Genomic DNA, 18,200 nt, shown 5'->3' on the forward strand with positions numbered 1-18,200 from the left:
ATGTTTAAAAATTATAAATCAAGTTAATATTTGTTAAGTAAAATATGTTCTGTATTTTTTACAAATATATCTTTATAATAAGTTGAAAGGACAAGTTTAAAATTCTTAGATTCCTTGGGATTCTTTGGTGGAAGATGGCAGCAAGGGGAGAGGCTGCCTGTGGTTTGCCTTTTTCTCTGGCTGTTCTACATCACGAGGGGCCTGTCATGTGTGCATGTGATCACCTTACCTGGTTTTTCCAATCTCAGTGTACACATCCCTGCCACTTGGCCACCCCTTGGGCTTAAGGGTGAACAAACAACAGCATATAGTCTGCCCTCAGGAGTCTGAATCCTGGGAAGAGGTCCATGTAGATTTTGGAAGCAGGCTTGGGCCATTTGTTTAAGGAATTCCAGGGTCTCTGAGAGTAGAGTAGCTCCAGGTGGGCATAGTCTGTTGAATTATGATGCTGGGTAGGGCTCTGAAGAATGAGGCTGGGGAGCTGTCTCTCTGTCCAGGTCAAAGAGTGCTACTGCCCAGGGTACTCATGAGAGAAATCTACAGGAACATGAAAACAAAAGTGTGAGCTATGAAAAAAGAATCAGTTGGAATCACTGGAAAGGAAAACTATGAAGTTTGAAATAAAATGAACTCAGTAGTAAACTAGGCAGAGCTGAAGAACAAATTAGTGAAATGAATGATTAAATGAACAAGTATTCCAGAATGCAACATGCAAAAGTACAATAAGATTTTAAAAAGAAAAAAAAAGGTAAGAGCCTGGGGGGATTAGATTATAAGATCCAGAAATTGAAAGGAGAGAGAGTGGTAGAGAAGCAATGCAAGAAAAGATAATGGCTGAGAATTTCCCAGACTTGAAGAAAGATGTAAGCCCACCGGTTGAAAAATTTTATTGAGGGATAATTTTTTTTTTATCCCTGCTAAGTGTTGGCAGAAAAATTTTTAAAAATTCATACCTATAAAATTTTAAAAATTCATACCTATAAATCAAGGAAAAAGAAGACATTGAAAAAGCTATTGGAGAGAAAAGTGAGATTACCTACAAAGGGACAAACACCAGATTGACATTTTATAGTATTATTTTTAAAGTGCTGTGGGAAAAGAATTGCAAATCTAGAATTCTTTCACCAACCAAGCTATTATTCAGGAGTGAAGGTGAAATAAAGACTTTTCATGGGATAGGACATTTCCTAGGATCTATGCCATAGGATATTGTATAGATGAAGCAAATTCATTTATGTAAGGTACTTATTACACCAGTGCTTCACATATAAATAAGCATCTGTAAATGTTAGCTATCAGTCTGAATAAAAGAAGATTAAAGGATATACTTCAATTAGAAGAAAAATGATCTCAAAAAGAAGAAGCAGGGTTTAAGAACATGATGAACAAAAAAAGAGAAAAATATATAATTAAAAATTTTAGATGTCGAGTTTCTAAAAATAATTTTTTAAAAAAGAAGCAAGTACTAAAATTCTAGGTCAATATTGGCAAACTGTGGTCCACAGATCAAATTGGCCTATTGCTTTTTTTTTAATATAGCTTGGATGCTAAGGATGATTTTTACATTTTAAAATGGGTGAAAAAATTTTGTATTTTGTAACGTGAAATTTATAGAAATTAAAATTTCAGTGACTGTAAAGAGGTTTTATTAGAAAACAGCCATACTCATCTGTACTGTCCTGCTGTTGCACTATAATTTTTGGAAAAAGTTAAAATTTTTTTTAATTCCAGTATAATTAACAGCGCTCTATTAGTTCCAGATGTATAATATAGTGATTCAATAACTCTATACATTACTCAGCATTCATCATGATTAAGTGTACTCCTTAATCCTCTTTACTTGTTTCACCTATCCTCCCCACTAACCTCCCAGCTAGTAACCACTAGTTTGTTCTCTATAGTTGAGAGTCTTTTTTGTTTGTCTCTTTATTGGTTTGTTTTGGTTCTTAAATTCCACATATGAGTGAAATCATATGGCATTTGTCTTTCTCTGACTTATTTCACTTAGCATTATGCTCTCTAGCTCTATCCATGTTGTTGCAAATGATAAGATTTCATTCTTTTTTTATGGCTGAGCAACATTCCAGTGTGTGTGTGTGTGTGTGTGTGTGTGTGTGTACACCATTTCTTGTATGTGTGTATGTGTATGTTTATACACACACACACACCATTTCTTTATCCATTCATCTGTGGATGGACACTTAGGTTGCTTCTATAATTTGCCTACTATAAACATTGCTGCTGTAAACAAAGGGGCACATATACCTTTTGAAGTTAGTGCTTTTTTGTTCTTCAGGTAAATACCCAGTATCATATGGTAATTCTAGTTTTCATTATTTGAGGAAACACACACTGTCTTCCACAGTTTTTGCAGAAGTTTGCATTCCCACCAACAGTGCATGAGGGTTCCTTTTTCTCCACATCTTTGCCAACACTTGCTTCTTGTTTATTTTAGCCATTCTGACAAGTGTAAGGTGATATCTCCTTGTCGTTTTGATTTGCATTTCCCTGATGATCAGTGATGCTAAGCATCTTTTCATGTGTCTGTTGGCCATCTGTATGTCTTCTTTGGAGAAATGTCTGTTCATGTCTTCTGTGTCCATTTTTAATTGGATTATATGTGTTTTTGGTGTTGACTTATATAAGTTCTTTATATGTTTTGGACACCCTAACCCTTTATTGGATAGGTCATTTGTAAGTACCTTCTCTCACTCAGTAGGTTGTCTTTAAGTTCTGTTGTTAGTTGCTTTGCTGTGCAGAAGCTTCTTATTTTTCTTTTTTCAAGATTATGTGTTCTGAGAAAGAGAGAAAGTGTGAGTGGTGGAGAAGCAGAGAGAGAGAGGAGAGAGCAAGAATCCCAAGCAGGCTCTGTGTCAGTGCAGAGTCCAACATGGGGTTCCAGCTCACAAACCATGAGATCATTACCTGAGCCAAAGTCAGACGCTCAAGCAATTGAGCCACCCAGGCACTCCAGAAGCTTCTTATTTTGATGTAGTCCCAGTAGTTTTATTTTTGCTTTTGTTTTTCTTGCCTCAAGAGACATATCTAGAAAAATGTTGCTGTAACCACTGTCAGAGAAATTACTGCTTGTGTTCTCTTCTAGGGTTTTTATGGTTTTACATGTAGGTCCTTAATCCATTTTGAGTGTATTTTTGTGTATGGTGTAAGAAAGTGGTCCAGTTTCATTCTTTTGAATGTAGCTGTTCAGTTTGCCCAATACCATTTGTTGAGGAGACTGTCTTTTTCCCAGTGTGTAGTCTTGCCTCCTTTATGGAAAATTAGTTTACCATATAACTGTGAGTTTATTTCTGGGCTTTCTATTCTGTTCTGTTGATCTATGGGTCTGTTTTTGTGCCAGTACCATACTGTTTTGATAACTACAGCTTTGCAGTGTATCTTGAATTCTGGGATTGTGACACCTCCAGTTTTGTTCTTTTTCTTTAAATTGCTTTGGCTCTTTGGAGTCTTTTATGGTTCCATATAAATTTTAGGATTATTTGTTCTAGTTCTGTGAAAAATGCCATTGGTATTTTGGTAGAAATTGCATTAGCAATCTGTAGATTGCTTTGTGTAGTATGGACATTTTAACAATTATTTGTTCTCACAATCCATCAGCATGGACTGTCTTTCCATTTGTGTCATCTTCAATTTCTCTCGTCAGTGGTTTAAATGTTTATTTTTGAGAGAGAGAGAGAGAGAGAGAGAGAGAGCACGAGTAGGGGAGGGGCAGAGAGATAGGGTCAGAGGATTCAAAGTGGTCTCTGTGCTGACAGCAGAGAGCCCCATGTGGGGCTCAAACTCATGAACCATGAGATCATGACCTGAGCCAAAGTCAGACACTCAACTGACTGAGCCACCTAGGTGCCCCTCATCAGTGTTTCATAATATTCAGAGTAGAGGTCTTTTACATCGTTGGTTATTTCTAGATATTTTATTCTTTTTACTGAAATTGTAAATGGAGCTGTTTTCTGAATTTCTCTTTCTGCTATACTAATAATTTAGTGTATAGAAATGCAACAGATTTTTATATATTGATTTTATATTTTGCGACCTTACTGAATTAATTTATGTGTTCTAGTTTTTTGGTGGAGTCTTTAGGGTTTTCTCTATATAATATCTTGTCAACTGTAACTAGTGAAAGTTTTACTTCTTTCCTACCAATTTGGGTGCCTCTTATTTCTTTTTGCTGTGGCTAGGTCTTTCAGTATTATGGTGAGTAAAAGTGGTGAGAGTGGACATCTTTGTCTTATTCCTGATCTTCGGGGAAAAGCTCTTAGTTTTTCACCATTGAGTATGATTTCAGCAATGAGTTTTCCATATATGGCCTTTATTATGTTGAGGTATGTTCCCTCTAAACCTACTTTGTTGAGGGTTTTTTATAATGAATGGATGTTGTACTTTGTCAAATGCTTTTATTATATCTGTTGAAATGATAAATGATCATATAGTTTTTATACTTTCTGTTGATGTGATGTTGATTTGATATTGATTGATTTTCAAATACTGAACCACCCTCCATCACAGGAAGAAATTCCACTTGATTGTGGTGAATGATTTGTTCCATTTGGTTTGCTAATATTTGGTTGAGGATTTTGTATCTATGTTCATTAGAGATATTGGCCTGTAGTTCGTTCTCCGCCCACCCCCCACCCCCCTTTCAGTCTCTCAGAGTCTCTCTCCTTTTGTAGTGCCTTTATCTGGTTTTGGTATCAGGGTACCATTAACCTTATAGAATGAATTTGGAAGCTTTCTTTTCTCTTCTATTTTTTTGGAATAGTTTGAGAAGAATAGATATTAAGTCTTTTTTAAGTGTGTGGTAGAATTTACTTGTGAAGCTGTCTGGTGCTAGACTTTTGACTTCAGTCTTTTCAAACCTGTTGAGAATTGTTTGTGACCTAATGTGTGATCTATTCTACAGAATGTTCCGTGTGCACTTGAAAAGAATGTGTATTCCACTGTTTTAGGATGGAATACGTCTGTTAGATCCATGTGGTCTAATGTGTCATTCATAGCACTGTGTCCTATTCATTTACTCTTTGGATGATCTATCCATTGATGTAAGTGGGGTGTTAAAGTACCCTACTATTATTGTATTATTATTGATTACTTCCTTTATGTTTGTTGTTAAGCTGCTGTATATATTTGGGTGTCTTCATGTTGGGTGCATAAATATTTACGATCCCTATATCTTGTTGGATGGTTCCCTTATACAATTCTTATATCTTGTTGGATGTATGATTATGTTCTTTCCTTGTTTGTCTCTTGTTACAGTCTTTGTTTTAAAGTATATTTTGTCTGACATAAGTGTTGCTACCTCGGCTTTCTTTTCACTTCCATTTGCGTGATAAATGCTTTTGCATCTCTTCACTTTCAAATCTGCATGTGTCTTTGAATCTGAAATGAGTCTTTCATAGGCAGCATATAGATGGGCCTTGCTTTTGTATCCATTCTGTCACTTTATGTCTTTTGATTGGAGTGTTTAGTCCCATTACATTCAAAGTAATTTTGGATAGGTATGTACTTATTGCCATCTTGTTAGTTGTATGGTTGTTTTTGTAGTTTTGTGTTCCTTTCTTGTTCTCCTTTTTCAAGGTTTGCTAGCTTTCTTTGTTGATATACTTGGATTCCCTTCTCTTTATTTTTTGCATATCTGTTACCAGGTTTTGATTTGTGGTTACCTTTAGGTCTATATGTAACACCTTATGCATATAGCAGTCTATATTAAGTTGACGGTCACTTAAGTTTGAACCCATTCTAAAAGCACTAAATTTTTATTCCTTTCCCCTGCCATGTTTTAGGTAGATGGTATCATATTTTATATCCTTTTGTTTTGAATCATTTGACTCATTTTTATAGATATACTTAATTTTACTGCTTTTGTGCTTCCTACTTTTCTTACTCCTACATACAGTCTTTCCTTTACACTCACAGAGTCCCCTTTAACATTTCATGTAAATCTGGTTTAGTGGCCATGAATTTCCTTAACTTTGGTTTGTCTGGCAAACTCTCTCTTTCAATTCTGAATGATAGCTTTGTTAAATAAAGTATTCTTGGGGCGCCTGGGTGGCGCAGTCGGTTAAGCGTCCGACTTCAGCCAGGTCACGATCTCGCGGTCCGTGAGTTCGAGCCCCGCGTCGGGCTCTGGGCTGATGGCTCAGAGCCTGGAGCCTGTTTCCGATTCTGTGTCTCCCTCTCTCTCTGCCCCTCCCCCGTTCATGCTCTGTCTCTCTCTGTCCCAAAAAAATAAATAAACGTTGAAAAAAAAAAATTAAAAAAAATAAATAAATAAATAAATAAATAAAGTATTCTTGGTTGCAAGTCTTTTCTTTTATACTTGGTTGCAAGTATATTCTTTGAATATATCATTCCACTCCCTCCTGGACTGCAATGTTTCTGCTGAAAAGTCAGCTAGTTGTCTTATGCGGTTTTTCTTGTATGTATCTAATTTTTTTTCTCTTCTCGCTTTTAAAATTCTTTATCAGTACTTTTTTCCATTTTAATTACTATGCGCCATGGTGTGGCCCTCCTTGGGTTGATTTTGTTGAGGGCTCTCTGTGTCTCCTGAATGGATTTCTGTTTCCTTCTCCAAATTCAGGAAGTTTTCATCTGTTATTTTCTCAAATAAAATTTTCTCCCCACGTCTTCTCCATCTTATCCTTCTTGGATCCTTATAATATGAGTGTTATTACACTTGATGGTGTGGCTGAGTTCCCTTAATCTATTTTCATTTATTTATTTATTTTTTTCTCTCCTGTTGAGCTTGATTGCTTTCCACTACTCTGTCCTCCAGGTCACTGATCTGTTCTTCTCTTTCCTCTAGTCTACTATTTTTCCCTTCTAGTGTATTTTTAACTTCAGTTATTGAATTCTTCATCTCAGATTGGTTCTTTTTTTTACATTTTCTGTCTCTTTGTTGAGGGTCTCACCAAGTCCTTCACTTTTGTCCCAGTTCAGTGAGTATGTTTATGACCATTACTTTAAATTCTCTATCAGGCATATTGCTTATCTCCATTTCATTTAGCTTTCTTGTGACTTTGTCCTGTCCTTTGATCCGGGACATATTTGTCTGTCTCCTCATTTTGTCTAACTCTCTGTGTCTGTTTTCTGTGTATTATGAAAGTCAGCAACATCTGCTCTTGAAAGTCTTGGATGTATGGAGCAAAGGTCCTATAGTGCCCTGCAGTATAATGTCCCCTGTTTGCCAGAACCTGGCACTTCAGGGGTGTCTCCTATGTGTGTTGCATGTGCCCTGCTGTGGCTAGTTATATTTGCCCTCAGTCCAGCCATTGCAGTGGCTCTCTTTGCCTGTTTTGGGCAGGGCTTGGTCCCTGTGATGTAATTTGGCTAGTCAGGGTCTCCTTGAGCTTGAGTTGAGTCTGACCAGGGGTTTGCTAGAGCTGCAGTACCACCAGACTACAAGGTGCTCTCCCTGTGTTGTCCCCTCAGATGCTTTTGTTGGTGGGCAAGGCCTGCAGTCCAGAAATCTGTCCCTAGCCCACTGCTAGGGCTGCATTTGGACTGGTGTGTGTTGTTATCATCCCCTCTCCCTGGGGCAAGAGTCACTTGGAGTGGTGGTAGACCGTGTTTGGGTTGCTTGTGCAATGCCAGCCTTGGATGGACTCCTGCAGAGGGTTGTTCCACAGGAGACACAGGATCAGAGTGAGTGTTGTCAGCAAGGTCTGTGTCAGTCTCCAGGGAGGGGACTTGCAGCTGCCAGGGACAACTCTGCTGATGCCAGCTGGGTTGGAGGGGGTGGATCTGCAGAAGACTGTTGGGCAGGGTGTGCTGTTAGCAAGGTTGGTGGAGATTATTCCTGGTGTGCTGGTACTGGCAGATGTCCATATATCCACACTGGGGATGGGAAATGGCTCCTGTAAGCCTCTTTGTTCCTAGAGAAGTCTCCCAAAGATCCCTACTCCTCCAGTACAAACTCTGAGATTAGTAAACAAATCCACCTCCTGGATACCCCAGGTGTTTTTCAAATTGCTGTTTCTGTGCTGTATCTCAGTGGATCTGTTTGTTATGCTGCCTTTTTAAGAGTAGGGACTCCGTTTCTTCTCACCCTGGGCTCTCCCAGAGCTGAGCCCATTGACTTTTTAACTTCCAGGTGCTAAACCCCATTGGTTTTAAGAACTCACAAAGCTGGGCTTCTCTGGCTTTCAAAGCTAAATGTTCTGGGGATTTGTCTTCCCAGTGCATGGCCCCCGGGCCTGGGGTGCTTATTTATCTCTGTACCCACCTCATTCTTCCCTTTTGTGGATAGTTATGTGGGTCTATTTGGTTCCACTAAGTCTTTGCCTTCCTAGCCTCCTTGATGTGGCCTCTTCTCAACATATGTGTGGAGAGTCTGTTTTGCCAGTCTTTAGTGTTTTTCTGGTTATTTACACTGATAGGGGTGTCTTTAGTTGTATCTGTGGGATGAGGCGAGCCTAGGATCTTCCTACTCTGCTATCTCCCTGAAAGTTCTTGCTCTGCATTTTTAAATGTAATGATGATTAGGACGTGCCCCTGGTATTTAGCACACGAGATGGGTTTTGGGAGGTAGGCTGGCATGGACACTAAACATCCTGTGCTGTATCTGGCAGTCCCATACAAGAAATACTTTTTTGCCCAATAAGGCAGTAATATCACTTTAGTTGAGAAATACTGAGTCACTGCAGTAAGAGGAAAAAATTGAGGCATAAAGATTAGAAATAAGAAGCAAAACTATCTTTCTGCGCAATGTACTCATTTAGAAAATCAAATGAAGTAACAAATTACCAGAACTAAGAACCTGATTTCAGTAAGGTAGCTGAATATAGAATCAACATGCAAAGATCAGTAGCTTTCCTATATATGAACAATATCTAAGTAGAAATATTGAAAATATCATACTCTTAATATTGACAAATAACAAAGTGCCTAGGAATATCATTTAACAAAAACATGTGCACAGTATTATGGAGAAAAATGTAAATTATTCCTTAAGCACATGAACAAAGATTTGATAAAAAGAGAGGCATACCATGTTTATAAATGGGGAGAGTCATGCTTAAATAGATAGGATTTCTCCCCTAAACATTTTATACCTTCAAGCAATTCTAAACCAAATCTGTAATCCCAGTATAGCTGTGCCTATGTAAATCAGCATCTTTCCTCTTTTCTTCCCAGAAATCATACAAAAGCAACAAGCACAACACAACTCCCACAAATTGCACTTTCAGTGATACTTAAAAAAAATCTGTGAACTACTACTAAGTATTTGTTAGGACTACAAAAAGCAACTGAGATTTGGCAGAAACAGTGTGGGAGGAAGGAAGGAAGCATGGGCTGTGGGAGAGCACCAGGGGACTCTCAGAAGGCTTGAGCAAAATTATACTTCTGGAAGGCAAATTTGGCAATATTCAGAAAAATTTTAAATGATGATATTTTATGATCTAGCTGCTAGACTTTAGATCCTTTCTAAGAATCATAGAGAAATTTGCATATGGGCATAATGAGACCAGTACAAGGATGTTTGTTGCAGCGTTACTATGTGTAATCAAAAAATTAGAAGCAACTTAAAACATCACTTTTGAGAAGATAGCTTAAATTGTGGTAGAGTCCTACAGTGGAAGAATGCAGTTAGATCTCTGTGTATGACTAGCATCCCCAAAACAAAGTTGAGTAAAAAAGCAAGTTGCAGAATGATACAGTAAAATATCATGGATGTAAATATTAAATAAAAGATTATCGTGTCTCCCTCTCTCTCTCTGGCCCTCCCCCGTTCATGTTCTGTCTCTCTCTGTCTCAAAAATAAATAAATGTTAAAAAAAAAAAAGGGGGCGCCTGGGTGGCTCAGTCGGTTGAGCGTCCGACTTTGGCTCAGGTCATGATCTTGCGGTGCGTGAGTTCGAGACCCGCGTCGGGCTCTGTGCTGACAGCTCAGAGCCTGGAGCCTGTTTCAGATTCTGTGTCTCCCTCTCTCACTCTGGCCCTCCCCCGTTCATGTTCTGTCTCTCTCTGTCTCAAAAATAAATAAATGTTAAAAAAAATTTAAAAAAAATAAAAATAAAAGATTATCATATTGTTACTTATGTATAATTCATTTTCCCCCCAGCTTTCCTGAGATATAATTGACATATTGTGCAAGTTTAGGACACACCACATGACTTTATATACATATTTTTTGCAAAATGATTACCACAATAAGATTGGTTAACACACCTATTACCTCACATAGTACCATTGTTTTTTTAGTGTGTGTAAAACATTTAAGATCTACTCTCTTGGCAGCTTTCAAGTATATAATACATTATTGTTAACTATAGTCACCATGCTGTACATTAGATCTCCAGAACTTATTCATCAAATAACTGAAAGCTTGTACCCTTTGACCATTTTCACCCATTTCTCCCATGCCTCTTACCACTGGAAACCATCAGTCTATGCTCTGTTTCTAGGAATTTCAGTTTTGTTAGATTCCAGATATAAGTGAGATCATACAGTATTTGTGTTTTTCTGTCTAACTTATTTTACTTAGCATAATGCCCTCAAATTATCATTCATGTTGTTGCAAATGGCAGGATTTCCTTTTTTATGGCTGAGTTTTATATATTTTATATTACATATAAAATTGATAACATATTAATTTTATTCAATATATGTTTATTATATTTAATATGTTATATAGGAATTATATCATTTTTTATAACATTCATGTGTTAATGGACACTTAAGTTGTTTCCATGTCTTGGCATCTGTAAATGCTGCAGTGAATACGGAGGTGCAGATATCTCTTTGAGATAGTAATTTCATTTCCTTCAGATATATACTCAGAAGTGAATCATATGGTACCTATATTTCTAGCTTTTTCAGGAACCTCCATACTGTTTTTCATAGCGGCTGTATCAATTACATTCCTGCCAATAGTGTGCTAGGGTTCCCTTTTCTCCACATCCTTGTCAGCATTTGCTACCTCTTGTCTTTTTGAAAACAGCCATCCTAACAGATGTGAAAGGATATCTCATATTTTTCTTTTGTAATTCCCTGATGATTAGTGATGTTGGGCACCTTTCATGTACCTACTGGCCTTTTTTATATCTTCTTTGGAAAAATGGCTATTCATGTCATTTGTCCATTTTTTAGTTGCATTATTTTGTTCTTTGCTATTGATTTGTAGGAGTTCCTAATGTATTTAGGATATTAACTCCTTATCAGATATATGGTTTGAAAATATTTTCTCCCATTCCATAGTTTGCCTTTTCCTTTTGTTGCTCATTTCTTTTGCTGTGTAGAAGCCTTTTAGTTTGATGTAGTCCCATTTATTTATTTTTGCTTTTGTTGCTTGTACTTTTGGTGTCATATCCAAAAAATCATTGCCAAGACTAACATCAAGAAGATTCCTTCCTATGTTTTCTTCTAGGAGCTTTACATTTAAGTCTTTAATCCATTTCAAGTTAATTTTTGTGATTAGTGTAAGATAGGGGTTCAGTTTCACTCTTTTGCATGTGAATATCCTATTTTTCCATTACCATTTATTGAAGAGGGTATCTTTCCCCCAGTGAGTATTCTTGGCCTCCTTGTCAAATATTAGTAGACTATGTATGGGTTTATTTCTGGGATCTTGATTCTTTTTGTGTCTATGTGTTTATTTTTATGCTAGTACTATACTGTTTTGATTACTGTAGTCTTGTAATATAGTTTGAAACCAGAAAGTATGCCTTCACCTTTTTCTTTCTCAAGGTTGCTTTGGCTCTTTGGGTTCTTTTATGGTTCCATAGGAATTTTAGGATTGTTTTTCTATTTCTGTGAAAAATGTCATTGGGATCCTTATTAGGGATTATATCAAATCTTTGGATGTCCTTGCATAGTATGACTATTTTAACAATATTAATTCTTCCAATCCATGAACATGGGATATTTTTCCATTTATTTTTGTCATCTTCAATTTCTTTCATTAGTGTTTTATAGTTCTTAGCATATAGATCTTTTACCTCCTTGGCTAAATTTATTCCTGTTATTTTTGTAAATGGGATTATGTTCTTTATTTCTTTTTCAGGTAGTTCATTGTTAGTATTTAAAATACAACTGATTTTTGTATGTTGATATTGTATTCTGCAACTTTACAGAATTCGTATGTCAGTCTAACCATTTTTGATAGTCTTTATAGTTTTCTATATCTAAGATTATGTTATCTGCAAATAGAGACCATTTTACTACTTCCTTTTTGATTTGGTTGGCTTTTATTTCTTTTTTGCCTGATTACTCTGGGTGGGACTTCCGGTACTATGTTGAATAGGAGTGATAAGAGTAGGCTCTTGTTTTGTTCCTGATCTTGGAGGAAAAGCTTTCAACCTCACTGTTGAAACCTCAACCTCACTGTTGAGTGTGATTAACTGTCGACTTGTCTGTACAGTTCATTTTTGTTTTATTTCTCTAATAGAGAGGAAGTATAGAGTAGTACATAAGACCACAAGGGTCAGATTGCTATGTTCAAATCCTGATTTCTGCCACTTACCAGCTGTAAGTTACTTTGATATTTCTTTGCATTTCAAAACATTGATTTGTCTAATATAGGGCATTCCAAGGTATGATTGTTCAGTAGTCACAGAATATTCTTCAAATACTCTCTAGCATGTTATGTGTAACTAAAATGTCTTCTGGCTGAGTAACTAACAAGAGGCAGTACAGGGGATAGATAACAAGCTGTGAAGCACAGTGTGAGGATGTTTCCCAATATCATTTCATCCTGTCTTAACCCTTGAATTTAAAAAGGATAGGAACTGAAAGGGAGTAAATTAAATACTGGAAGGTACATGAGTTTGTCCATGTGTTTCTAACTTGCTTTGCTTTACCATCCAGGTCGAGGGCTTCCAGCAGGACAAGCTGAAGTTGAGATGATAGAACGTGCCCGGGAGAAGCGTGCTTGGGAAGCCACTCTTCCCTGTCTGAGTGACACCTCCCAGTTTGAGAAGAGAAGGAGGATGATGAATGCAATGGAGAGGAAGGAATGGGCCCTCAGAGAGCAGGAGATTGAAAAGTAAGTTCTAGATTATCCAGACATCTGCACCTGCACTGGTGGAGTAACGTAAATACTTTTTATCTGTAGAGAATTTTCCCCAATATGTGGGTTTATAACAACCCTCCACCTGTAGAGATAGGAAATTGGGTTGCTGGTTCTTTCAGGAATAATAGCTCTATAATTTTCTCTCTAATAACATAAAAGTGTATAATGCCCTCTTTGTGTGTAAAGTGAAGCGTGGAACCCTTAACAGATTTGAACAATTCCTCAAAGCATCTGTGATTCTTCTCTTCCCTTTTCTCTTTAGGAAAAATCTAATTTAGACTATTTCAGAATCCCACTGCTTTCTGCAAATGTCTTTCAAACTGACTATTTTTATTTTTATTTTTTAACAGTTTTGTTGAGATACAGTTCACCTATCCTAGAGTTCACCATTTTAAAATGCACATTTTAGTCATCTTTACTATATTCACAGAGTTGTATCTCCATCATCACTATCTAATTTTATAACACTTTCCTCACTCCAAGAAAGAAACGTTAAAGAAACTCTAATCCATTAAAGAAACTTTCCATTTCCCCCTTCCACCATCCTTTATAAATATTCACCTACTTTCTGTATCTTTTTATTTGTCTTTACTGGAAATTTCATATACATAGAATCATGAAGTATATGGTCTTTTGTAACTGGTTATTTTCACATGTGTTAAAGGTATACCTGCCTTGCACCATATATTAGTTCTTTTTCCCTTTTTATTTATTTTTTTTCTTTTAATTCAAGCATATATTTGTTCCAATTATTTCTAACAATAGTAAACTATAAAGAGATTTTGAGCATTTAAATTTTTCAGTAGTTTTTACTATTTTTTTTAATTTATTTTTTTAATTTACATCCAAGTTAGTTAGCATATAGTGTAACAATGATTTCAGGAGTAGATTCCTTAATGCCCCTTACCCATTTAGCCCATCCCCCCTCCCACAATCCCTCCAATAACCCTCTGTTTGTTCTCCGTATTTAAGAGTCTCTTACGTTTTGTCCCCCTCCCTGTTTTTATATTATTTTTGCTTCCCTTCCCTTATGTTCATCTGTTTTGTATCTTAAAGTCCTCATATGGGTGAAGTCATATGATATTTGTCTTTCTCTGACTGACTGATTTCATTTAGCATAATACCCTCCAGTTCCATCCACGTAGTTGCAAATGGCAAGATTTCATTCTTTTTGATTCCCGAGTAATCCATTATATATATATATATATATATATATATATATATATATAAGCATATATATATAAGCATATATATACATTATATATATAAAAGCATATATATACATTACATATATAAAAGCATATAGATACGTTATATATATAACATATATACATTATATATTATATATTATAATTATATATATTATTATATATTATATATTATAATTATATATTATATATAATTATAATATATAATATATAATCATAATATATATTTTTATATTTTTATATATAATATATTATATATATTATATAATATATAATTATAACATATAATTATATAAGTATATATTATAATATATTATATATTATATAATTATATATAAAATATTATATAATTATATTATAATATACATTATAATTATAATATTATAATTATATATTATAATATATATTATATATTATATACATTATATATATGTGTGTATATATATATATACACACACACACATTTTATATATATATACGTACACCACATCTTCTTTATCCATTCATCCATCAATGGACATTTGGGCTCTTTCCATACTTTGGCTATTGTTGGTAGTGCTGCTATAAACATTGGGGTGCATGTGTCCCTTTGAAACAGCATACTTGTATCCCTTGGATAAATGCCTAGTAGTGCAATTGCTGGGTCGTAGGGTAGTTCTAGTTTTAATTTTTGGGGGGAACCTCCATACTGTTTTCCAGAGTGACTGCACCAGTCAAACTGACCCTTTCTGTTCATTCCCGATGCCATTTTGCCTAGGCCTTGGCCCTCTTCATATCCATCAGCCTCCTAGCTAATACTGTCTCTTATTCCCTCTCGTACTGGATTCACAGTCAGGACATCTTGGGTTCTAGCTACAGCTAACAGGGGCATTTTCTACTTAAAAGACAAATTGTGGAATTCCTCAATTAGGAAATGAACTCATGGTGGATAAACAACAATATACAAAGGTACTTCTGGTTTTCAGTCATTTAACTAATGTATTTTCAGTAATGAGGCTGTCCTTGGAAGGTGTAGAAATGATGAAAACCCCCAAATTCCAGCTCCCCAGCAAGAAAGGAAAGGAAGGGAACTTATTGAGGTTGTTCTTTGTTCCAGGCTGCGCCGAGGCACTTTGTTACTCACAGCAATGCTACCATGGTCCCTGACAGTCTGCTTAGAGTTAAGAACCAGGAGAGTTAGACTCAACGTGGTTCTGAATTCAAAATATGTTTGTCTTTTTACAACACTTTCTATTAACCCTGAATCCAGACTGTGTGATGTTTTGGTAAAAGTTTGCAGCTAATGGAATGTAAAGTACTTTGGGGCAAAGTAGGTATCAGGTACCCAATCCTGTCTGTAGAAAATTAAATTTCGTGCTGCAATTTAGAGAGGTATATTCTTATCAGAAGGACATTAAAAACCTTTAAAATGTTTCTGGCTAGTTCTGTTTGGAGTGAGTGGAGATTTGGGAAAACTGAGAGAAGGTAGCCTCTGAGCTGGGTGTTGAAGGGTAAGAAGCCATCAGGTAGATGATAATATTAGTGATGATGATGATATTCGTAGAGCATGTTACATTTGTGGAGAGGTTACCACGTGCTGGAGCCATGTTTGTTCCAAGCCAGTAGTTCTCAAAGTGTGGTGCACAAACCAGCAGCATTAGCATTACCTGGGAACTTGTTAGAAATGCAGATTTTCAGGCCCCTCCCCAGTACTCCTCAGTAAGTATTTCTGACCTACTGAGTCAGGCCGTGGGCTCCAGGTAATCTGATGCATGTTTAGGTTTGGGAACCACTGTCCTGCCACATAGACATTAATTCATTTAATACTCACAACAACCTTATGGGATGGATAGATAGATACTATTACGCCCATTTTATGACTGAAGGAATTGAGGTAAGTGATGAACTTGAGAACCAAACCTTGGATTTCTAACTCCAGAGAGAAAGGTGACTATTGGTGTGTGGCTTATTTTTTAAAAAATACCTGTTTCTCCATTTTCATTTGTCACTACTTCCACACCCTCCCCTCTACGTTCACTTTGAGAAGCCCTGCCAGCATGACCTATTTGCTCTGTCTCTAGCCCTTTGATTTGAACATTCAGATTCCTCTGCTTAGGTGTCGCTTTTTCTTTGTCAATGTGGCAAATCTTAATCTTTGTTTACCTTCAAGACTACAGAGTTAATGCCTCCTGTAAGGAAGCCTTCCCAACCTTCCCCACATCTACTGGGAATAGTGCTAAACATAGATGCTCTGTCATTTCTTCTCCCACAGTCTTTTCATTCTTCTGGTCTGGTATGTATCTCCTTGTCTTATAAAATGCTAGTTGATACGCCTGATCCAATAGAACAGTGCTTCTTGATAGAAGGTGTTTTATCTTGTTCATCATTGTTTGTTTCCTGCCTGGCATATGGTGAGCACTTAATAAATATTTGACAAATTAGTGGCTAAATGAATTAGTCTATGAATTTTTAAGTAAGAGTAAAATGTTCAAATTCTATTTTAGGAAGGAAAATCTTGACAGCTGTGTGGAGCAAGATTGGAAGGAAGAGAGACTAGATTAGCAACTAGAGTCCAAGTTAGGAGAGGGTTGACAAAAACATGAGCTAGGGAATGGATGCGAGAAGTGCTTTAGAGGAGGAATCATTACAGGAGGGAAGAAGATATAAGAAACAGTGGATTTCTGGGGGAACAAAATGAGCAGGCGTTTTTGAGGTTGTCAGGGGATAGCTGGAAATTCAAGTAGACAGGAATTCTGGTTTAGAAATACCTGGGCTTGAGGTACAGATTTTGAAGTCATTTATACATGGTTATATACACATGAGCAAGGTAGCTCTGGGAGAACAAGGTGAAGACAAGGGGAAGGGAGGCAAAGATTGACTGAGTGTCTGTATATGCCAGACCCTGGCATTTTCACATTTATTCCTTAAGATAGCATGCTGCCTCATTTTCTCGTCACTCCTATTACTTAACCCTCTAGCCAATATCTGTCGACCTGGAACTGTGCATATACATTTTATTGTTCATTTAGGCTCATCTGCCTTGAGAGCGCCCCCCCTTTTTTTCTTTTTTACCTGGCATACTTCTCTTTGCCTTTCAGAACTACACCCAGACATAGTCCTATTATAGAGAGACTTATTGTTGAGTTGCCTCCCCAAGCACCTAATCCATTTGTCACACTTTTGCCAGAGTGGTCTTTTTAAAATACGTGAATATGATACCAGCCCAAAGAGAAGATCCTGTTTATGGCAGGCGTTCCCTTTCTCTCTAGTAGAACATTCTGTTGGAGATACCACATACTTCTTTATGTTTGGTAATTTAAAGACTGCAGGAGATTCGCCTGGAAGTCCTAAAAGAGCTGCTGAAGAAGCGTGATGAGAATCAAAATGAAGTGAACATGAAGCATTTGAATGCCCAGTGGTCTAAACTGCAGGAAGCAAAGGAGGCAAAACTGGCACAGATTCAGCACAGACATGTATCAGGTAAAGGTGCAATATGAACAATGAAGAGAATGGGAAAGTTGGCTTTGCTTTGAATCTTTGACCAAACCTGATTTAGATAGAATTCTTATGAGTCCTAGTGTTATTAAATGAATAAAGGAAAAGAGTTATTTTCAAAAGTAGAAGACTGGAGGAAAATTTCTAAGAAAACCAAGTAGTAATGTTCTAACAGGTAGTCAAGTTACTGACATTATTTGCACGCGCACGCGTGTGTGTGTGTGTGTGTGTGTGTGTGTGTGTGAGAGAGAGAGAGGGAGAGAGAGGGAGAGAGAGGGAGAGTAGGGGATGGGCTTCTCATATTCATGGGTTGAGTTCCCAGAGAGCCCAATTTCTCAACCTTTTTATAAATTATTTCCCTTAAATGAGACATGTAGACATATTTTCTCCTGCTTGCCCCCTCCCATGAAATTTTAAGACCATGGATATACTGTATATCTGTTTATGTATTATATCTGTACATATAAAAGAAGTAGTCAGTGGATGATTAA

At 36.7% G+C, this 18,200-nt stretch overlaps 1 protein-coding gene across 1 annotated transcript in view; it reads left to right on the forward strand.

Moving 5' to 3' along the window:
• CFAP91 (cilia and flagella associated protein 91) overlaps nucleotides 1-18,200 on the forward strand; it is a 77,352-nt gene that overhangs the window by 24,657 nt on the left and 34,495 nt on the right. The window contains exons 7-8 of the mRNA XM_043594256.1: nucleotides 12,823-13,000; nucleotides 17,537-17,694. Coding sequence (XP_043450191.1) covers nucleotides 12,823-13,000; nucleotides 17,537-17,694 — 336 coding nt within the window. The remainder of the gene's footprint in view (nucleotides 1-12,822; nucleotides 13,001-17,536; nucleotides 17,695-18,200) is intronic.

Source organism: Prionailurus bengalensis, chromosome C2 (genome assembly GCF_016509475.1).
Source record: "Prionailurus bengalensis isolate Pbe53 chromosome C2, Fcat_Pben_1.1_paternal_pri, whole genome shotgun sequence".
NCBI lineage: Eukaryota > Metazoa > Chordata > Mammalia > Carnivora > Felidae > Prionailurus > Prionailurus bengalensis.